We start from the raw sequence: 23,646 nt of genomic DNA on the forward strand, positions 1-23,646 counted from the left end.
GCCTTCCTACCTCTTTCCCTCTCTCCCCTTACTCTGTGCCTCCTTCTTTCTCAGTCTGTCGCCACCTCATCTCTCTGCCATGCCAACATGTGCTCTTTTACATGCTTTCCCTCTCTCCCCAGTCCTCTCCCCCCTCCCTCTCTCACTTGCCCAGCACCGCCCCCCCCCCCCCTCTTTTTCTCTCTACCCCCTTCATCTCTCTTGCTTCCTCACTCCCCTTGTCTCTCTCACCCTGCCTGCATTCACGCTTTCAATTTATCTTTCCCGGTTACTAGCTCTCTTTCTGTCTCCTTCCCTCTCTCACCCTCTTGCTTTTCCACTCTCCCTCAGTTTTCCTCTCTCTTCTGCCTTTCTCTGTCAATTTTATCTTCCCCTTTCCTCCCTCCTTCTCCCCCCTTTCTCTGTCCTCTTTGTCTCTTTCTTTACTCCACCTGCCTTTCTTGATCTCTTTCCCTTTATCGTGGTCTCTTTGCAGACCATTGTCTTTCTGTCTTCCTCCTTTCTCTCCCCCTCTTCCTTTTATCTCTTCTCATAGTTCTCTTTCTCCTTTCCCTTCCCCTCACCTCTTTTCCATCAATCTCTCAAACTCTCTGTTTTTCTCTCAGTGTCCTCGAGTCTCTCCCCCCATCACGCACTCTCTCCTCACCCCCTTCTGCCTTTTCCCTTCCCTGTCACTCTCTTGCCCCTTTTATCTCTTGTCCACTCCACACCCTTATCTCTCCTCTTTTCTTGTCTTTGCTTTCACACTCTTTCTCCATAAAGCCCCTTGCCTTTTGTCCCTTCCGCATTCTTCTTTCTGCCCCTCCTCTCTCTTCCTCCCTCAATGTGCATCTCTCCCTCTGTGCCTGTCTCTCTTTAGGCTTCCTTTCTGTCTCTCCAAGTCTCCATTTCTTTTTCCTCTTACCCCCCACCTTCCTCTCTTGCTCTCAGTTTCTCTCCTTCTGTCTCTCCTGTTCTCTTTTCCTCTCCCCATGCACGCTCTTTCCCTCTCAGTGTCTTCATCTCACTGGATCTCTCCCTCTTTCTCCTGTGTTCACTGTCTCCCTGTCTTTGCCCTTCTCTCCCCTTTTTTGTCCTACTTGTTTCCTGTATCTTACACCATTTCCTCACTCACACTCCCTTTATCTTACTTTCACTTACTTTCTCCCTCTCACTTCTCCTGCCTCCTCTCTCCCTTGCCCTCCCCTTCCTGCACTCTCAGCTGTCTCTGCTCTTCTCTCTCAACCCTTTTTGCTCTCAGTCTCTCTTTTACTCACTATCACCCTCATTCTTTCTGTCTCATTTCCTCTCTCTCTCTCTCTCTCTCTCTCGATCAGGTGATGCCCACATTTTCCTCAGAGCTGTCTTTTTAGGTTTCTTGGCCACTGAACATATTCAAACTGCAAAGTAAAATCTGCAACCTTCTGAAAGTTGTGTCCTGTCTGTTTTCTTTACATTTTCTATGTCAGAGCCAAGATTAGCATTACAGTATCACCAAAGCTATGGTATGAAAAATCCTGTGCTGTTTTTTCTGCCTTCTCAGCTAGAGTCCGGCAAGGAAGATGGTCTGCAGCTAGTGTGCCAAGGTATCTTCCTCAAAAATCAAATTGGTCTTGCACTTAATTTCTTGCCAAAGTGAAACCATTTTTATTTACTGTTGCTTTTGTGCCTCATGGTGTTAGTATCGTCTCATCCTTTGCAGAGATCGTAGGGTATGGGTTTACAGATCCTGCTGTAATCCATTTTGCTTGCAAGAGAAAGCATGTGGGGCTCTACAGTCTTTATGCTAACTTTGAATATTGTTTTTTTTAATTATTCTACTTCAAATTATTTGTAAGTCCAACACTCCTATAAACTTGCCAAAGTAAAAAGTATGTATGATACTTGGGCTTGTTAAGAGTATCCTTGCATAATCACAAAAGTAATCTCATTGCACCACAAGGAATAATGAGTCTGTGAAGATGAATCCACTGCACAGTGCACCAGAAAAAACTGTGAAGAAAGTTGGGGGCAATATTTGGATACACTGCATGAAGTAAACACAGTGCACTGAAGGAGTTCTCTCCCCTTTCTCTTCAGTACTTTGGATATTCCTTCCTCTTAAGTCTGAAACAGAAATCTTCAGATTGAAGCATAGTACCAACTTTATTCTGTGCAATTAGTAAGGGCTGCATGATGATGCTGAGTTCTCAGTGAGGGTACTTCTGAAAAGAGAGGACTGTATTTGTAGACTTTTTACTGTTAATGGCCTTATCTTACTGTTCTTACTTGGAGGCTGTTTTGGTTTTCACCATTAGTTTTTAGTCCTTCTCTGTTTTGTGGATGACACAAGCTGACTTTTTGATTCTGGTAGCTGTGGATAGGACTATACCTGAGATACTGTCCTTCTGTATTTATCCAGGATTTTTCTGCCTTCTTTTATCACAGCTTTTCTTGAAGTGCACAAGTTCTTCTCAAATGCGTATGTTATTGGGCGGCAGGAGTAATTCGAGGAGAGAGCTGTTATTTTAGTGAAATCACAAGTTTAAAAATAGTTACTGTAATGGAAAAATACAAGAAAGAACTGATTCTGCCCTCAGTGCAGAAGAGCAAGCATTGCTTTACAGAACCATAGAACAGCCCAGATTGGAAGGGATCTCAAAAGATCATCTGGGCCAACTTTTTGTGGGAAAGAGAGCCTGGATAAGATCATTTAGCACCCTGTCCAGTTGCATCTTGAAAACCACTAGTGATGGGGAATTTATGATGTCCCTGGGGAGATTGTTCCAGTGATTGGTTGTTCTCTCTGTAAAAAACATCGTTATTATACTGAGATGAAACCTCTCCTGGTGGAACTTGTACCAGTTGCCTCTTGTCTTCTTCATGTGGTACCTGGTGAAAAGAGCACCTTTGTCTTTGGAGCCACTCTTTAAGTCCTGGAATACTGTGATGTTGTACCTGAGCCATCTCTTCTCCTGGGAGAAGAGACCTAAGTCCTACAGCCTTACGTTGTAAGGTAGACTCTCCAGCCCTTTGATCATCTCTAGCCTGCCTTTGGACCCTTTCCAGTCTGTCTGCATCTTTTTTTGAATTGTGGGACCAGAAATGAACACAATACTCCAGGTGTGGCCTGACAAGCACTGAGTGGGATGATCTCATCTGCTAGTAACACCCCTGCAGATGCAGCCCAGGGCCTGATTTACCTTTGCTGCTGCAGTGGCGCTCCACTGACTCATGTTCAGCTTGTTGCCCTAGGCCCCTTTCAGGAAGGCTGTTCCCCAGCCACACAGATCCTAGCCTGTACTGGGCCCTTTGGTTGTTCTGTCCCAGGTGCAGGACTTTGCATTTGTCTTTATTAAACTTCATACAGTCCTTGCTAGCCCACTCTGCCAGCCTGTCCAGGTCTCTCTGTAAGATGGCTTTCTCTTTTGATGTGTCCACCTCACCACTTGATTTAGCGTCATCAGCAAACTTGGTGAGGGTGCTTTCAATTCTATCACCCAGGTCATTTACGACGATGTTGAACAGCTTGGGGCCCAGTATCAACCCCTGAGGACCCTACTTGTGACAGACTTCCAGCCTGAGTAAAAACCACTGATCAGCACCCTCTGAGTGTGGCCTTGTTGGCCAGTTTTCTACACACACATAAATAATTTGCTACTCATTACTTAAATATTTGTGCCTCATGTCTCTAGAAGTGCCCTGTGACACTATTCACGTGTCCTGTTAGACTGGTATATTCTAAACTGGTAAGTTTGAATTTGACTAAACAACATGGTAACAGTCTATTTTAAGTCTCTTCAGAGCCTTGTTGTCCAGAACAATCGTCGGATGCAATTATTCTTTACACTTTTAGCTAAGATGATGAAGAAGAGCTGTTTGTTTACAAAGGTGGGCAGGATAGCCTGTAGATGCACCTTAACAGAAAATCAAGCTATAAGTTTCCTTGTTATTCCCTGCATGTATGATGCTGATGTAAAACACTTCAGGCTGTTATCTACCGGAAGTCTTCAGAAGTGCTAAGTGAATTTTGGAAGAATACTTGCAGAAAATTGACTACGGCTGGGTTTTGAAATGATTATGATTCGTGTTTTGCTTGTTAGGAGTTTTAATGACTTGATTGTATCTTGTTGCTTTAAAGTCTGGGCCAGTGTCTACAGGAGTAGATTGATTTAACTTTTTGGAGCTGAACAAAGTAACATGTGCTAAGGATTAACCTGAACAGAGCCGTATGGGAAAGCTTCAGGCAGTGATAATGGGCAGGAACAGTCACTGCATATATACCAGTATGGCTCAACACAGAAATAGTGAGGAAAAACATACCAAGCAGAGCACTCAGGATTTCATGCAAATCCTGTCTTTGAAGAATGGCTGGAACTCATCAATAGTGATCATAGCTTACATGGAGAAAGCTGGTTTCTTGAGTCAAGGGTACCTGCCGAAAAGGAGTAGCTTCTTTGTGGTGAAGAAATCTAGAGATGATACGGCCATGTTGCCTAGAGTGCAGCTTAGCTATCTCTTTGCCTACAATTCTGAAATAGACATAAATGTTTGAGCTTATGAAGTGTTTTTTCTTTTCTATAAAGGAAGCTGAGGACTGATGGTGTGAAGCTGAAAAGCAGAGAGTTTCCAGTCCTTTTTAAATTGATTGCCACAGGATCAGTATTTGGGGAAACAAGCACATTCAGTGGAAGAATTGGATCTAGTGAACATCTTTCCAGTTAGGTTGCCAAGATTTTTAGAGGCTTTTACTAAAAGTACAGTTGATTTCTTGCCCTAGCAGTTAAGTGATGATAGTAGCCGTTCGGAGTGGCTGTTCAGACCTTTTGGCCCATTGCAAGCATTTGGATTCCTACTTGCAATCTAATATAAATCTTTGTTAGGTATCCAATTTAGGGAGTTCCTCTGGAACTATTTTCAGGGGCCAAGACCAACTGAAGAAGGGAACAAGTAATCTGAAACTTAGTCGTTAGATGCCCTGTATTTAGGTCGAGCTCTGTTCCAAGCAGGTTAGCTAGTAGTGGATGCCGATGAGAAGAATTACTTCTGCTGAGTGACTGAGACTACTTCGCTCTCTCACAGGAAGCTCTCAGCATAACTGATTATGCCAGCAGTAAAAACAGGCAAAACTGTTGATATGATCCTATTTTTTTCCTGCTCTTCATGCTGACACAAAAAGAATTGAAGTTTCAGGCCTTAATAGCTAAGTCTTTATGAGAACTTGCTGAACCCTACCTACAGTCCACGCATACTATAGTCCACTGTTACTGCCACAGATGCTTGACCTTGCTCAGGTAGTTGTAGCTTCTTCACCTTTCTTACTGGGAAAGAGGATGCACAGGAAAATCGGTGGATCCTCAAATTCCTTTACTTTCATGGCTGTAGAATATACTTGACAACCCTTTTAGCTTGCTGGCAATGGCCCTTTTTGACATCTGACATTGATGAGGACTGGGTACCAAAAATTGTGACTCAAGGATTAATGCTGTTCTGATTGATAGTCTATACCAGAGTTGATCATGTAAATTGCCAAAGGACTCTTGGTTCCCTTGGATCTGCTAAAAATACAAAGTGTTTTTCTATGGCAATGCAGGATCATACACTATAATCTAAAATAGCACTGTAAGAATTACATTCGGTGAGAGTAGGGCATGTGGGAGAGACATAGCAAATTCGTTCTTGCTGCTAAACTAATTGATATTTGTTTAGATCAGAGGAATTTCCTATAGATTGCAGATACTCTGAAGATGTCATGGACAGACACTTGGAGTGCTACAGGATTTGTTTCTGACTGCAACCCTTTATTAATAGATACAGGACAGATGAACAAAATGCCAGCTATTTTTCAGAGAGCACCAAACAGGGAGATGTTGCAAACTGAAACTGCAGAAAGCCTAGAAAGAAAAGTGCTACTAATACAGTAAAAAATGTTAATACGGTAAAAATTGCCTTCAAAAATGCAAATTCAGTATCCCCAAAAAGAGATAATCTAAGCAGTGATATTCAGGTAGAGAAGAGGAGCTGGAAGGCCAGAAATGCTGGGTGATAACTTTTGTTGAAAGCCTATTTCATACTGGAACCTTCCAGACCTGACCCCGTCCTGCAATCCCATAAAAATTACAATCCTGGGTATTCCTCACTCATATGCTTGCATATTGCTAAAATGTTTAATTAATTTAGTAGGTTAGAACAAGGATGGGAACAATGTAAAGTAGTGCATTTTAAAATTCCTTGTGGAAGCGTTTCTAAGGCTGACTGTGGAGGTTTTTTGCTTGATTTTTAAATTGCAAAACTTGTCCCCCGTCTGCCAAGTATTCTATATAACTGAGACACAGGGTTTTACGAGAAAAGAGTTATTTTTCTTTCATGTTTTTGGCGTCATAATTTTTTTGTTTTACAAACCTTAAGTTACCTGTTTTAATAGCACCTTAGAAGTGGATTGAGAGTTGAAAGATTTGTTGACAAAACATTAGCAATTAGGATTTAGGAGATCCAAAGAAGCAGAAAATCTCTTACTAGCACAATTTCTTGGCCATGTTTTTCTACGGATTAAATATTTGGTTAAAAGAGACGATTTTTGTTGAAAGCCAGTTTGTGCTCTAGACTATACCTAATGTTTGCCATCTAAATACAGCATGTTCAGTGATGTGAATCTGTAGTGTTCTTTGCTTCAAAAGTCTCTAAAGGCATTGCTTTCTGGATCTAGCAATCTTCAGCATCAGTCTCACATGAAGTTTGGATATGTGTTGTCATCTTTAACACATTTGGATTTCTCATTAAGGTCCCCAGAAGATAATTTGCTAAATAAGCTCAGTATTAGAGGCTGGATACTGATTTTTTTTTTTTTCACTCCTGCATTATGCAGAGGCCTTGATATTGGGCTGGTTCTGTCAGAACATGGAGGTAGTTTGTACAGTTTACATCCCTCTATGCTTTTCTCCTTTAAATAAGGAAAGGCATTAGCTGCTGCTGGGACAGTTCAGTGTGGAGTAGTTACAGGTCGATGCTTTAGATTTATCCTGTAGTCTTCCATGGTTTTCACTGAAACAGCACCGAGAGGTTACAAGGTTATTCATTACAGGCTGATCCAGCTCATCAATGGTAGGATAGATGAGTGGGATGCCACAGCCAGCTTTCTGTGCTCTCCTGGTGACTTCTTTTGGAATAACTCAGGAATCAGCTGAACTGAGTGGATTGTCTTGGTCGTGTTAGCAGCAGCAGCCTGATCCCTGGCCACTTTGCCTTGTGGCCTGGCAAAGCCTTGTCCTCTGTGTGTGCAGAAGGAGCACACAAAGTCATTATTCTTAGCTATTCAACAAATTGGGTGCCTGGCAGAAGCAAGAAGAAAGAATGGTGCCGTGCTCAAAGAACTAAGTCATTGCCATAGCATCAGAATAAGTGAGTAGGCATGTGCTCAGTCATTCCAGTCCTGCTTCTGCAAGAACATGTGTGTCAAGTCTTATACCAGCTCCAAAATAAACTGAATTATCCTGCTACTGAACTCCACTAACAGTTTACCTTTGTGGAACAGTGTGCTTCTGTTGCCTTCTCTAAATTTCACCACTGCATTATACTGTGAAACTGTCCAAGATTTCCTTCTGCAGGTAGGTGTCTATGTTTTGTTGAGAGATGAAGCGAGTGCTGAGACCTTTTGGAACTAAAGGTATTATATAAGCAGAAAACAGTTCATTATTTTTACTATATCAGCATACAGAAAGAATTGTAGCATTTACTTATTGACTCTAAGATTCTTTGCTAGTAATCATAATGTGAAAATGCAGAATTTCAATGTTACTAGTAAAGGTTACTGTGTGCTCTGTCATTCCAATGTAAAATGTGAGCATCTAAAATACTATGTCTACATAATTTTTGAGCCAGAGAAGTGAACAAGCACACAAATTCAGTTCAAAATAATCTTCCAGCCAGTTTGTTCATAATTTAAAAAGTAACCATTTTTTAAATTTTTAACACCATTGATTTACGATTAGAAGCTTTCTCACAATGGGGTACTAAATGTGTTGTTGGATGAGCACAAACTAGGGAAAAAGATATGAACTGAAATTTAAATCTAAAATGCAGGGCTCTTGAAAGACCTGGATGTATAAGTTCTTGGACACTCACTTTTCTCTTAAGATTCCCTTGAAAATCTTGTCACTGAGCTTAATAAATGCGATAGCCACAACCACTGATAGCGTTCATCTAGCTGGTCTATCAGGTGCATTTTTTTACTCTAGAAAATGGTTTAAAAATTGCCTGTTTGCCTATCTAACTCAAAAACCATTTTCTCTGTTTATTCAGTTTTATCATCTAACTACTACGAATACTGTTTTTGCTCATATCAGCATGAAAACAGCTATGACTGAGTGAACTACAGTTTGTTTAATCCTTGTCAACAAAATCAGTTATTAAGCATAAAGCTGGTTATTCACACAAGCTCACTGAAGACTAAGATAGTTATGCGGAAGCAGAGAGCATCCTAGTTAACTCCCAAGTCACAGTTTAAGCAGTGAGGGAAACAGTTTTCTGTGAACTGAATGTATGGTTTACAATCATTCACACCTGCTATTCTTAGCTGTTTTTTCAGCTCTGCTTTCATGACCTGTTCTTGCATCCATTAAAAGCCTTGGGAATTTTGCTCTTGACTTTGCTGGAAAACAGGACTGTTTCCTAATAATTTTGATTTGAAGAATAAGAAGTTTAATAGTTTATGTAAAATACTGCATTCTGTAGCTTGCTTAGTCATAAATGACTAATTTACATCTCACAGAAGTGTTAGTCATCTTAAATTTTTGTTACTTGAAACAAGATCAGAATTAAAAACTGGGACGAGCAGAACAGATTCTCAGATCAGGATTTCAATGTAAATCATTTCTGCTTTTTGCCGATGTGTTCTTTTGGGAACTGATGATGTAATTGATGGGAAGAGGAAAATATTCTGCTTATTATTCCAGTGAAATAGCTTTATACCTTCCTTTTCTCTGAACAGGTAAGCATCTGAATTTGATGTAAATAGGTCTTTGCAGATGTGGTTTGGGCAAGGTGGACACTTGCCAACCCAGCATCATTGCTGCGAGTTGGCACCTCGTGGGAGGGAGAACAACTGAAGTGCAGAAAACCCTTTCACTTCCACTTTCATCTGACTCCTGTCACGCAGCAGAATACCTTGATGTGGCAGATTTGGACCATGTAGGTTACATATGGGGTAGACATTTCGTGCAATTTAGTGGGCCCAGCTGAGCTAAGCTGCTGTGACAGGGAGGCAATGTGTTGCTCATGTAAGCTTAAGGATATGGTATTGTCTGGAGAATGTTGGGATAGCTAGCTTTGCAAAGTTTTCTAATAGCACAACATTACGGTGCGTTGTACGATGTCACTGGCTACGGGCAGCAGTGTACTCTGGCAAGTTTTACACCCTTTACAAGGGGAGCAGATTCCATCCGATTATCCATTGTACAGGTTAGGCAGCTCTCTGAAGAGTACTGAAGTCTTCTCTGCCTCTTATCATCCAGATGCTGTGGAAAGGCACTGGAAGGCCAACAAGAGACGAAGCTGTCTTGAAACTGCTTAATGGAGACTTTAACAATTAGAACAAAGTATATTAAAGCACAGAACCTTCTAAGTTTGAGGTGAACTACTGGGTGCTTGTGTTACGGGGGCAGTTGCCTTGCTTACGCTTAACATACTTATAGGATATATAGAGGTGATAAGGGGAAGCTTTATTAGTTACATCGTTGCATCAATAATCAGTTTTCTAACACAAAGTGGAGATCTGTGAGTATTCTTTGTGTTGTGAAATAATGCTAAAGAGTGGAAGAACTCGGATGCCTTTGCTAAGTTTGTCTGAGAATGAACTCCTCTTGTTTTTGTTACCAGGAATTCGGCGTCAGTGGGTCACGGCTGTTTCTGCTACGCTCTAATGCGTTCCATTCCAGTTGCCATCTACATTGTTTTGGTAACGGGTCTGCGTTACCACCTGTTCATATGGAGCGTCTTCTCGCCAAAACTACTTTATGAGGGAGTGCATGCGTTCATCACAGCTGCTATCTGCCTGTTCTTCACAGCCATGGATCAGAACCACTCTCACAAAGTGGAAGATCGAAAATAAGTGTGTGGTACGCAGTTCTGCATCACAATGGCCAGTGTGTCACTGGAATGGAAGAAGGAAAATAATGCCTTTAAATTGTTGTGCAGAATTTGAAGAGTAACCTGGTTTATTTTAGTCAAGATCAGGATTTGAAGGGCCTGTGCTGATATAAAACTGATGAATTTACTTTAGATATATTGAATTGAAATAAACTGTTTTTTTAATGGATAACTTTTGTTCTATAGCTGTCATTGTAGTGCTCTCCAAATAACAGAATGCAATATTACATGATTTGAATTTAAAAATGTACATCTTAATATAAATGCAGACCAGCACCTCATGGGCACTGAAAAAGTCTTTTGCACATACATTTTTTTTACCTTCTTAGACTACAGAATCCTAAAAATATGCAGGATTTCTTGGTGCTGTTAACAAGATCTTATATTCATTAGTGTTGTGGGGTGGTTTTTCTGGTTTTGTTTCTAGCGTGTGCATTGAAATTATTTTTAAATTATTGAATTATTGTACAAATATCCCGGATAAGAGATTTTTTGTTTGTTTTGCATAGGCAGCATTTCTATTTAAAGGCAGTATTGTCTTTGTAGGATGTGTGCAGTCATTATCTGTAATGGATTTTGATCTGCACTTCAAGCACTGGATAAGAAATGCTAATGGGCTAACAAAGTAAGGAATCTTCTATGGAGTCCATTCACTGCTACAATGTTGTGTTTCCTTTTATTAATATTTAAATGGTGGCAGCTGCGCTGAACATTTGATCATGTTTTCTACTCTAGAGTAGAGAGTTACGAGCCATGAGCAGGAAAATACTTTAATGGGCTAAGTTACCAGCAGAATAAAAGGTGTGCTTGCATCACCTTTCCCCTAGTGACCTGTCTAGCCACTTCATTTGAATATGCTATAATTAATTCCTAACAATGTTGTTTTCCTTATTTCTGTCAAGAAGGTATACATTGATGACTACCCAGAGTATCAGTATTCTTTATGTGGGTTTTTTCCCCTCGTATTTTTGTCCATGTTAGCAGCCAATAGGATTTAATCTAAATGTATTAGAGGTGTAGCAGAAGAGAAGCATACAGGGAACTTTAACTTTTGTTATAAATCTGAAAATAAAAAGCTTTTAAGTCCTACGTAGCTGACAGCACATTTGTAGGGATCACCGATACGCTTTTTATCTCATGTTTCAGATAGAGCAAATCTCAAAAAGCAGGCCTTTGGTTCTTATACATTAATAATAGGCCATCTTAACCACTAATAACGAATTTTTTTCCAACTGTAACCCAACAAAATTTTCAGTACCCTGGCCACAAATCGCTGTTTACCTGGAGAAGAGGCTACCGGATCTTAATGTCATTCACTGTGACCTGTTGGAAGTTTGAACATTAAATACTTTTAATAAATTGTTTTTCACTGCAAATTATGGAATATTTAAAACAGTTTACATTTGTGAATGTTGTACACATTTAGCATTTTCATATCTCAGTATTTTTCTGGTTACCTGTTGCCTAGCAACCATATGGAGATTATCAACATCTCTGCTTAGTTAATTCCTGAGCAATCCTCCGTAATGTTCATACTATGTTCATAAGAGATTTGACTCAGTGGGAAGGGGTGCTAATAAAGAGACAGAAAGGGTGGAGGGAAAGTTGCTTCTAGGGTACAGAATCCTAAAACAATTTGGGGTGACATTCTCAAGATCTTCTATTCCTTCCTTCTGGTATTTTTTTCCTCTAGTATATCTCTTGGACACTTTATCAAATAGTGGAATCTAAGCTAGAGTGTGTGTATTAAGGTTGCATTTCTTCAGATTACTCAGTTAAATGATCATAGTGTCCCCTTTCTCCGCTCAAGTTGAAAGATGTCCAGACCGAATCTAAGAGAAAATGAATGGCTTGGGAAAACTCTGTTATTTAGGTGTTCAAGACCAGAAAAGGAAGGAAGGAGGAACTTAGACTGTATCTCTGTCTTAAGTTAACACATCAGTTTGGGTGGTACCTCAAGAAAATATGGTGCTTTCAACTTCAGAATTGCCATTTTTATTCTTTTTCACCCTTTCTCTTTGGGTGTAGGCAAATGAAATGCTATTTTAACTTCATCAGCTTTTGGACTATGACAACGCAAATCTGAGGCAATGAAGAAATTAGGGTTTTTTTCTTCAGGCAAACAGATTTGAACTGGGGAATAATATAAAAATCATTTTATTTTAAGTCAACACAAAGTTTTGGCAGTTAATCTGAATGTACAGAGAAAGCAAATGCCTGAACGTAGATTCTCATCTTGCTAGTTAGCTGCCCCCCTTCCCTCCTCATCCCAACTACCCTTGTCACATTCAGCATGTCCCAACCCCTCAGACAAGGCAACAAGTGATGTAGGAAGCCGGAACGGTACATGGAATTGTTTCTGCCATTCTGAGCATACTGGTTTCTTCTGTCGAAGTCCTCTGTGGTCCCTGCTCCAGTGTGGTATCAGCCTGGGTTTCAGCTTCCTCAGGAGTACTCTGTGCACAGGCACAGACTCTTGAAATAGGTTCTGAGCAGGAATGTTGTGTAACACGGAAAATTTTTCCACTGTATGTCTCACCTGCTGATCAGAGCCAGGTTCAGCCAGTTACAGTGGTCTATAGCTTCCTCTGCTAGATTTCACTGGATCACTATCGGTCAGTGCAGCACACTGCTACTCAAAGCTAGTAACATATGTCCAGTATGGTCCTAAACATCTGGAGTGTGATAAAGCTTGAGCTAAGAAAAGAGTCTTGTAAAGGAATTCAGGTTTAAGGAAAAAAAAGAATAAATCATATTTCAGATACTGTGTATCTGTATTTCTGCTTTGTAGAAAAAAGCCCAAGTTTTCCTTGGCTCTACAAAAGCCAACAGAACATCCATACCGTGTGCCCTAGCCTTTGCAGCAGGCGATGAATCCATGCTAAGCCACTCCAGTGTGGTGCTGTCTGTAAAGGTCAGGGCAATTTTCGGAATTCCTTGCCTAAAGCATTTGCAAATTAAACAATATTTGTCTCCACAACTGCACAGTCACAGGAGGTGGGGCCACAGACGCAAGTTGCCATGAAGGGTTTCCTCTGAAAAACCAAGGCTTCCCCAAGTGCTTCAGCAGTGCACGGAACTATGGTCCCACTGATCAGTGGGGCAAGAGAGTGAGCTGGCTGACCTCATTGTAGGCTGCCCTCTCTAACTGTGAAAGGTGGTGATTGGGGGATGTTTATGAAGTTAGCACTGCACTGTCTTACGGAAGTGTAAAGAGGGTCTAGGGAATGACTGGCCATCAGCCTTTCCTCAGTTCCCCAGGCAGACAATGCAGAGGGAGTCTGTTTCCCAAGAACCTGATGGGGGGGATAAAAGACCAAGAGGGATTTAGCAGGACAACTTGTCCTTGGCCCATTGGTGCCTGATTGCCTTCTCTGAAGAGATGACAGACTCTATAGAGAAGGGAAGAGCACTGGATGTTGAACAACTTGACTTCAGCAAGGCCTTCAATATGGTGTACTTGGTGTCCCAAGTCGTGAGCTATGGATCAGTGGGCTCTGAGGATTATCTTCATTGGTCTGAGGTCCCATGGTTGGCTGGTGAGCAGTGGTGTCCCTGGGGGCCAACACTGAGGCAAGACAATTTAAGATCTTTCTTAAGCTGGACGAGAGGATGGCAAGACCAGGGCAAGCCTGGAGATGGTAGCAAATAGGGGGAAGTGGTTTATATGCTGAAGGGGAGGGCCACCCTTTGGAGGGACCTTGAGAGGCCAGAGAAATGAAGTACAGCCTGGGCAAATGCAGAGTCCTGCCTGTGGCTGGGAGGAGCCTGGTAGTGGTGCAAGATGGGGCCCATGGGCTGGGGAAGCCCCAGTGGGCAGCAAGGAGGACGGTGAGCAACACTGACAGCCTGATCCTGTTCCCCAGCTGATCAGTATTCAAGGAACACAAGTATTCCAATATCTGGCCCAAATCACAGTGGTCTCCCTTGCTGCTGCCAGCCAGACAGGGGAGCCCCAGAGGTTTGCAGTTGCTAGCATCCAGATATCTTACCTTACTGGTGGGTCCAGTTTGAAGTGCACTGGTGTTCACACATACCTACTAAGAGCAGAAATTGCACTCAGAAGAGAGAAGTAGGATTTAATAAGAGGATGGGGCACACTGGTGATGAAGTGAAGGGCTCCATCAGAGAAATATACTGACTAGCAACCTGTTTGCACGCAACCACCCCTTTTCATGCACTCTTTCCCCTGCTTTCCCATGTTTGTTCCTCCCAGAGCCATCTTGATCCTCCTTTTTCCCCTCCTTTGGTCCTTTTCCTAGGCATCATGTAACGTCTTACATGTCCCATCAATCCCCTTAAAAATGTCCCATTAGTTTCACAGAATCCCCGAGTACTCTTCCCTGTGCATCCCATAATGAGTTCTGTGCTCCTTCAGGCAGCAAGCCCCTTCAGCTTGCAAGGTCTCCCAGGAGAGGAGTTTCTTTGGTTGACTAACCCTGGTGGGCCTACACCAGGGACAATTGTCTAATTGCTTAGTAAGTGTCAGGGAGCCCCTTTGGTTATAGTCAGCTCCCAGGAGGGAGGGCATGGAGGCAATGGACATAGGCTCTTCTCAGAAGGGCTCAGGGACAGCCCCAAAAGCAACAGGTGCGAGTTGTAGTACACAACATTGCCAGGAGGTCGGAGGAGCCTTTTCTCATCTGGGTGTTTACCCTTTGGGATGGGGCCCAGACCTCCACCCTAGGAGATATTCCCACCTTGGAGCAACTTCATTTAGCTTGCCCTGTTGTGGGCTGGAGATCATATCACGTGAGATCCAAAGGTTTCTTCCAGCCAACATTTTTCAAGGATTCTGTGGTTTTCTTAGGTTTAAAGTTGACATTTTTTACTAACTATTTCACAGGCTATTTCCTGAAGTCAAAGAGATTTGTAATTAATTTCACAAGAAAAATTAAAAAATCTAAACAACAGGAAATAAAACAACTGTGTCACTGATTTTTTTAAGAGATGAACTTTGCAGCTGAAAACTATTGTTAATTTTCGTTTTAATTTATGTAGCCATGTATTTATACATTAGATACAAGAAGTAAGTGTCACTGGAAGGAGAGGTTCAATGCCATCTGCCCTTAGCCATGCCAATTTCAGTAGCTCCGTAGCCTGAGGATTCCCAGATTCGATGATGAAGAGTCCTATTTTGCCATTGCTTCTGTTATGATTCAGATGATTCCCCAAAACGTTCAGCTTGCCTCTCAGGCCTGAAGTGAAAGCTGTGTCTTTCCTATGATCTCTGTGGGCCCATGATGAGTACGTTTGGTGGGACACACTTACAGAGGTGACTTTCTTTCTAAAGTTGTTTTTCTGGCTTCAGACTGAGAACTAGGTCTGTGAACATTAATTCCTGCATTTCTCCTGGTGGAGGACATAGATTCATCCCAAAGGACCAGTTATCTCCCAGCATTTGATAAAAAGCTTGGGTTGCTATGAGGAGTAGCCCTGTTTCTTCAGCAGCTGTCTCACACTCAGTGTGATATCGTTGTCCTCCCCACTGACAGGGTGTTGAAGACGTATTTTCAGCATGATACTAGCTTAAGGTGTAACTCAAGTTCAATTTGTACTTCCAGAGCACACCCTTTTTGTATGATGCTGTTGTCATCTTAAGAACAAGGGTGCTAGCCACTAGAGATGGGTGTGAGCATAACGCTTAGTCTCAAGACTGACTATACATGGTAACACTTTCATCACCTATGCCTTTTTTATGCCTCTGATTTTACCATTGCAGTGTGTTATATTTGGTGATGACTACTGCAAAGACCACTGGTGATGCAGAAAATGATGCAGCACAGCTCACAATGTGCACCGAGTACTGCATGGTTGGTGTGTTGGTCATCAGCAGGGAGACACGAGGTCCAAAACACTCAAAATCCCCTGCAGCTGTTACCCTGACAGTTGGTCATGTCTGGTGAGATAGGAAGACTTGAGCTGAACTTTTCCCAATACAAAATATGAAACCTGCTTGAAGAGTGCTGTCTTTGGAGGCTGTAGGACTTCCCAGTGGGTCAAAATAGCCCTGCCTAGTCCAAAGCTTTTTGCCGAGCTCCAAAAGTTGTTTGCATGGGGTGATCCCCTGAAAAAAGCTGAGTCTGTGGTCCCAGGGATGGTGCTGGAGAGTAGCATAGTGTCTGCAGTTGTTTAGGCTTGCTGGTTTGGCACAAGTTAGTTCATCACCATTTGTGTTCAGCAGTTGCTGAGCAGTTAGTCTATATATCCTTTGGATGACTGGGCACAAGATCAGATTAAAGAAAATATGCTGCTGAATCATACCTAGGGCCATGGAAATCAACATCTCAGTCTCTAAAAGTGGGCTTTAAAAGAGAAAGTGACAAACAGATCGACTGGCCCCAGCTCTGCCTCAGTCCCTGCATGGAGTACTTCCTACAGCTAGCTGTAGACTACCAGCAGTGCTTGACTGACGAGAAGTGCAAGGCATAAGAATAGAAGCGAAGTTTTGGGGCAGCATTTGCATGTATTGTGGGTGGCTTTTGTTTTGAAGAATTGCTTAAAAAGAGACTAACACAACTACTGGCACAGCTCTCCTTGCTGGAGTCAGTAGCCCGGAGTAGCAATTTAGGAGTGGGTGAGCAGCCTCTGACATTCTGGCTGCACGTGAGCTTCCTCTGCATGTCACTGCTCAGGACTTTTGGCAGTGGCACTGACAGCCTAGTTCCTCCACAAAAGCCATGCTGGACCTTCCTCTCGTCAATGGAGGAAGGTCCTTGGTCCTCTCCTTTCACAACTGGGACACGGGAGACAGCTGCTGAGACAAGACAGGGGCCCGTTAGAGAGGGATGCCACAGCTGGAGATGCAGTTACAACTGGGTTTTCGCTGTCTGCAGCTCTGCCAGTGACACATTTGTGGGGATGTGAACACCTCATTTCTGCTGAGGCGGTTGACAGAAAGTGCCCAGCGTTGCCTGTTTGATCCTGCTAGGCAATATGCTGCAGCACAGAAATCCTAGGCTTTCCTTCTGCTGTCCCATAAACTTGCTGTGCTAGCCTTTGGAGATACACTGCGGGAGGTACACACGTGTGTACCGCCAAGGACACCTCAGCCCACTGCTTTGTGTAGGCACCTCCACCGAGATGCCCGCATGGGATAGATTCTTTGGTGAACAGCAGCATGGGACATAGCTTTGGTTTACAAAGAACAGCCTGATGTGTGAAGCATGTTAAAAATTAATACATGGAGAGCCATTGTCCTCTCACTTGCCTATTTGGCCTCCTAGAAGCAGGTCCCTGCAGGGTTGTTAGGAGCTCCATGCTCTTCAGGTCTGAGTGCATGGAGAGGAGTCTGGGGAAGTCCTGGGAGGGCACAGGGGATCCTCCCTAAGGCTTTCAGGAGAGGGCTGAGATGATTCTCAGGTGGAATGGGAAGAGCAGTTCAGGGAAGGTAGAGCTGTGGTGATAGAGGTACAGGGGCAAAACAAAGTAAGAGTTACTGGAGGCGACTGGGAGGAATTTTCCTGTTGTGGGGTAGTTTCTGCAGGGTGGACAGGGCCAGTGCTGTAAATCCCATCTGCCCTTGTAACACATGCAGCATCTCTGAGTGAGCCAAAATGAAACCTTTTTATGAGAACCCCAGGGGGAAAAAAAAACAACAAAACCACAAACAAACACAAAATTAGGACAGTTGTCTGACTGGGAGTGATAGTTCACCTACACATAAGCTCACAACAGCTGACTTCCAGTATGTGCTTTCATCTCAGCATCCTACTCAGAAAAAGAGTTTTACTGGTGGGGGAGAAAGGGGACAAAAGGAAACAAAATGTGTGTGATCTTCTTCATACTGTTGACCTATTTCAACCAAACCTGAGCAAAGCAGAGATCCTGTACCTCTCTGCTAAGCATCAGCAATGTGTCATGGACGAGGATCTCAGGGCATGCCCCCACGAAAGACTAGGCAGTCAGGACTTAGCTAGTGTCCAGTCCACATACAAGCAGCTGTCTGACCAGTCCAGGTAGGTATGCTTTGGGCAAAGGATGGAGGTTGAAATCAGGCTTTGCTAGTTCCCCTGGTCCTAGAATAGCTTTCTTTAAACGCATACTGAAAAAGCTCCTACAATTTCCTTCTTATTCATTCCAGAGAGAGAGTAGTAGCTGAAATCACCTGGAAAATGTGCAGAGTTTTACTGGGCTTTTGATGTAGGCTTCTTAGCTCAGACCATGGTCAACACCTACAGCTCTGCCTTAGCATCCCTGCAGTGCAGTCTGGACAGCTGTTGCCTGTTTTGGCTCCTGAGTACAGGTGCAGGGTAGAAATGAGGCACCCTTTCCATCCTTCTCTGCATTGCTGCATCTGTCAGTGTACATGGGACGGGCTGTAATGGACTCTCACCTCTACAGAACAGGAGACAGAAGTGCCACACAACCTGCCTGGGACTTGGACTGTGAGTTGAGGGTGGAAGCCTTTTCTGCTTCACAAAGCGTTGTGGGGACATGCCTGCTACCAGAAGAGACACACAGTACTCTCCTAGCTTGCAGATCAGCACAGACACATAGTTAAAGAAAAGTCAGTCTTTCCTCTGCATCCCCTGGAGAACTCTTGTGTGGAGCCTGCTCGCTTGCCCTAGCGTGAAGCTAGCAAAGCCAACGTGATACCAGAAGTGTACCATGTGCTATAACATGGCTAGTAGACAGGTATAGCACGAACAAGCTATTTAAAGCCTGAAATTCTGATGATAAAATACTAGATGATTAGCAAAGTAATTTTACTCCATTTGCAACAAATGTGCTCATTTGCATGAAGAGTGCAGCGAGCATAGATTAGCTGAAACAAAAGCACAGAGATTGGGCAGTTTTCCTCTTTGATGCAAAGATTATAATTAGTTCATATTTTTGTATGTGACGGTTTGAAAATGTCTTAGCTGAATACAGAACAAGTGTAACTTCTCCAGAAGTGTTTCACCTGCTGTTGGATGCTTAGCTCAAATTGCTGGATTCTTTTCACCAGATCCATTAGATTTTCTTACACTCTTACACATGACATCTCCCAAAAACCCTCTAAAGATACTATTTGCCTGGAATGGGCTTTTTAATGTTATTGTTTAGTGGCCTTGCTCCATTCCCATTGAATCAAGGGAGTTTTGCTCATACTGCCAAGAGAGCCCTGACTTGCAAATCATTTCCAGTTCCCATCATTGAAATATTTTCCTTGCCTGATGCTGTATTGTTTAAAATGTCTTAAGTACTCTTAGAAAATAAAGGCCAAATTAGTTTAATTCTGCATTTGAAATGTCAGTGTCATGCTGCTTTTATGTAGGCATATGCATATTGAGTATTATTTTCTGAGTGTAATTGCCTTAAGTGCTGTTGATCGTGCAAAGAGAATGATGCATTCTCTGACTCAAGGGTCTGAGAATCAAAGATCCAAATCCTGCAAATGCTTAAGCATGTGGAGAAAGCCCTCTCAAGGGACGACACAGACATCCAGCTACCCTTGTGTTCAAGGCTGGGGTCCGCATTTAGCGGACTGAAACCAGGAGAAGCACACAGCGTCTCATCCCTGAGCAGTACTGGCCATTGGAGGGAGAGGCTTGGCAGGAGAGAAGGAGAAGGACTGGTGAGGACAGGCGCAGGTAGGAGAAGAGCAGTGTGGATGGAGTGTTTGGAGTCAGATGGAAGTAGCCAGATGGGGCATAGAAAACACCAGGAAGACAGATGAGAAAAGCAAAAAGAAAGAAAGACTGGGAAATGTGTGAATACAGGGTTGGGCAGTGATCCTTCAACTTGCTGGTGGTAACATGAAAAAGTTAGGTTGAAATCTGAATCTGTTTCCAAGGTGTTTGTAGAGGGCTTGTTCTGACTGACTTCACTCCACTCTATTCCTGAATTGAAATACTAAGAAAATGAAGGAGGGTTTGGGAAGATAGGCTGAAAGAATGAGTAGTGCCAGAAAATGAGACCGGTTTGAAGACCAGTAGCATTTACAAGAGCTGCTAATTTAAACTGCCTGCTTTTACTGAGCACCCTCCCTCTCCATTTTGAGGAACAGTCATTCTGTTCTACATTGCATGATTTCTCACAAGCAACATCTCACATTACAAGCTTAGGGTGCTGAGATCTCATAATCCATGGTGGTTTGTGTTGCCTATTAATCTTTATCCTGGTTTGCTGACTAGCCAGCACTTCACAGGATCCTGTCATGGTCACCCTCGCAGCTACAGACGTGTTCAGAGCACTGTGTCTTGATATAGTGGAGGCAGAAAAACAGTACAAGAAAGACATGGGAGCTGTTGGAGCGGGTCCAGAGGAAGGCCACAAAGATGATCCGAGGGATGGAACACCTTTCCTGTGAGGAAAGGCTGAAAGAGTTGGGGCTGTTCAGTCTGGAGAAGAGAAGGCTCCGGGAAGACTTTATTGCAGCCTTTCAATACCTAAAGGGGGGCTTATAAGAAAGATGAGGTTAGATTTTCTAGTAGGGTCTGAAGCAATATGACAAAGGGTAATTGTTTTAAACTAAAGGAGAGTAGATTCAGATTAGTTATAAGGAATAAATTTTTTACAATGAAGATAGAGAAACACTGGAACAGGTTGCGCAGAGAGATGGTAGATGCCTCATCCCTGAAAACATTCAGGATCAGGTTGGATAGGGCTCTGGGCAACCTGAACTAGTGGAAGACATCCCTGCTCATTGCAGGGAGGTTGGACTAAGTGACCTTTAAAGGTCTCTTCCAACCCAAATCATTCTATGAAAAACAGAGGGGTTGGGAAAGCTGTAAATGTAATGTACAAGTATCCATAGATGTTATACCCTGAGCATTGCTAGAGCTGATAGTACAGAACAATTTCCTTTTTCATGTACAAACATTTTACAAAACACTCATCTGATGGCTCTTACTTACTTCACTGAGTTGCTTGCTTTCTGAAGGTAACATCTGAGGAAAGGATGTTACCTCCCACAGCTTGCGAATGAAGAAGGGAGGCTTGTTTTCAGAAGGACCAAGCCAAAAGTCTTGAAAGTGGCTGGGAATTTCTTTCCTTTAAAGAGAGAGGGTTTCGCTGATGAAAGAAAAATCACAGCAGTCTGCAAAGAGGTATTATACCTGGACAATCCCTTCTTTTCTGGACATGCTCTCTTACAGGAACATGCAAGATCACTGCAAGTGGAAGACAGCATGTGTATTTCCTTGTTTTGCCTATTTCTTTGACAACCCGTCCACCTCACATGCTATTTCTACAGGAGCTGCTGAGTCCTTGCGCTACTTGGCTGCACACAAGCCAGCTTGTGGGAACACCATTATGGTGCACCTCACAACTTTGTCCGTGCCTTTGTGTGTATGTGTTTGTCCATCTCCTGCATTTCACGTAGCTATGTTGAAAGAAACCAAATTAGGTTTATAGAGGGGGAAAAGCTCTTTTAGATAGTTGTCTTGTGCCTCTGCCTCCACATGGCAGTTACTGCCTTGTTGGTATGTACACACATGGGGTGTGGGGTGAATGTCTGGGATCCCGTTCCAGAAAATTAAATGACAGAGATCAGACTCAGCCTCTTCTGCATGCTTTTTCCTAACTGCTGTCTGTCATGTGAGACAACACTTAGAAAACTCGAGTATTTGAGTCTGGTAACTGATGAGGCCAGTGGCACACTACTGCCTGGCGACTCTATGTGGTCCAGCAGAAAGGGAAAGAGTCAGCCCATCCTTTTTTCTGCTGAGTCTGAATAATATATTTGCAGGAAAATGAGCTAGTCATGCTCAGCTTCCCCAATTTAGGCTGCATTTGCCACATGGGTTTTATGGTTAGAGGGGAAGTGGAGAACTTGGATATCAGTCACAAAATAGGGCCGAAAAGTGACAGTGGCAGCTCTTTCTCCAGAGCCCTCTGATTAGAGCACTCAACACGGGGAAGACAAGGGAACAGTTGTCTGAGTCCCTTCAGCTCCCAGGCAGTCAGGAGCCCTTACCCCAGCATCATGGGTACGTATTTTTACCCTCTTCTATCGATTCTGTTCTCCTTTGTATGAAGCAGCTGAGTGTCCATTGGAGCCAAGGTCTCTCCTCACCAGTCAGTGAGCTGTCTTCTTCTATGTGCTATGAATATTTACATGTCTTATGCAAGCTGAAGAGCTTCAAGGAGAGCTGGCAGCACGACCTGCAGGGATCCAGGCAAGATGTCCGTGTACACAGGGACAGTCTTTGCAGGTCAGATCTGCAAAGGGCATGACTTTTTGTAATGTGGCTCAGAGAAATGATGCAAGGTTTGCAGGGCAAGAGAACAAATTTTATTAGCTGAGGTAAACATCAGGCAAGTTCTTATATATATATATATGTATATATATATATATACACAAAGGACATTCATGGGAAGGAAATACCAGTGGTAAAAGTTGGGCGGTGGGGTGGGGAAGCCAAAGAAAAATGTGTTCAACCTTCCAGAAACCCTGACTAATGAAGTCTCCTGATGTGTGGCCTTCTGCAAGGGCTTGTGGTAGAAGCCACCTTGCTTCACTGCAGATGGGCTGGACAAAGCCCTGGAAACATCTCCCTCCTGTCTGACATGCAGGACAGAAGGGCTCTGCAATCCCTGAAGCTCTGTGGGGAGCTTTCGACTGGTGTCCTTTAAGACTGGTGTCCTTTGAGACTAGTGTCCTTTGAGACAGGGCTCAGCAGCCTCATCCAGACTTGTGAATGTCCCCATTCATATAAGCATGTAGAGGGGAGTGATTTCTCTGGTGTGTCTTCTCTGGTGTGTGAAAGGTGACATTTCGATGGTTTCTCCCAACGGTTGAAGACTTTCCTGACCTCAAGACCAAGTGTTTTCATAGCCCCAAACAGAATTTGTAAAGAAAAGGTAAATTTTTTTCTCTAACTGCGTGGAGTGAGCAGGGATACGTCTGGTCCAGAGGAAAAGCCTGAAATAAAAGCAGCACAGAGTTACAACAGGCTCATGGCCTGTTAAAAACAGTTATCTGAAGGTGAGCACAGACCTCCGGTGTCTAATGTAGTGGGGAGGATGCTGCTGGGCATGCTGCTCTCTGGAGTGCAGCCAACGAACGCAAGATGTCAGGGGATGAGTTGAGTCAACGGGGACATTGCCTGGAGGATGCCGGGGGTGCCAAAGGATGAGACTTCCCAACTGAAATGGCAGATGGAGAGCTCTGTATTTCTGCAGCTAACTTTTGCTGTACAGAAAGCCACCTGTTTTCCCAGGCGTTTAAGTGCTGGTTTGGGAGATTTTGGTTTTTAGAGTGTGAAGTTTTAGCTCAGGTGAGTTGTGAGGGAAGGCAGAAACCCCGCAACTATGGTGCTGGGCACTAGCACTGCCTGGAAGTCACTGTTGCTTCTGTCTCATGATGATCTGTTCTGAGGGCCTCACAGAGCAACTCAGCTTGAACGTGGCAGGCAGCTCATGGGAACTTCTGGGATCCCTGGTGAGAAGGCCAGCCTCTGCAGACATGGATGGCCAAGGTCGGGTTTCAGTGCTTACGCTGAGGCAGCCACACTGCAACTATATGAGGGTGAGCAGCTGCAGTGTCTGCTGGAATGGGGTGTAAAACTCTACCCTGGGTCAGCAGCGTCTTTTCACAGGCTGGTTTCAGTGCGTTTT

The 23,646-nt window shown here is 43.3% G+C and overlaps 1 protein-coding gene across 4 annotated transcripts in view; it reads left to right on the forward strand.

Annotated features, from left to right (window-relative positions):
* PIGG (phosphatidylinositol glycan anchor biosynthesis class G (EMM blood group)) overlaps positions 1-23,646 on the forward strand; it is a 111,005-nt gene that overhangs the window by 85,386 nt on the left and 1,973 nt on the right. For 3 of the 4 annotated variants that reach the window (XM_086628847.1, XM_086628849.1, XM_086628850.1), the window contains exon 13: positions 9,832-11,428. In XM_086628847.1, coding sequence (XP_086484973.1) covers positions 9,832-10,063 — 232 coding nt within the window. In that variant the 3' untranslated portion in view covers positions 10,064-11,428. Of the gene's footprint in view, positions 1-9,831; positions 11,429-23,646 lie in introns of those variants that run through there. The other variant, XM_086628848.1, reaches the window with a different exon arrangement.

Source organism: Tauraco erythrolophus, chromosome Z (assembly GCF_009769465.1).
Source record: "Tauraco erythrolophus isolate bTauEry1 chromosome Z, bTauEry1.pri, whole genome shotgun sequence".
Lineage (NCBI taxonomy): Eukaryota > Metazoa > Chordata > Aves > Musophagiformes > Musophagidae > Tauraco > Tauraco erythrolophus.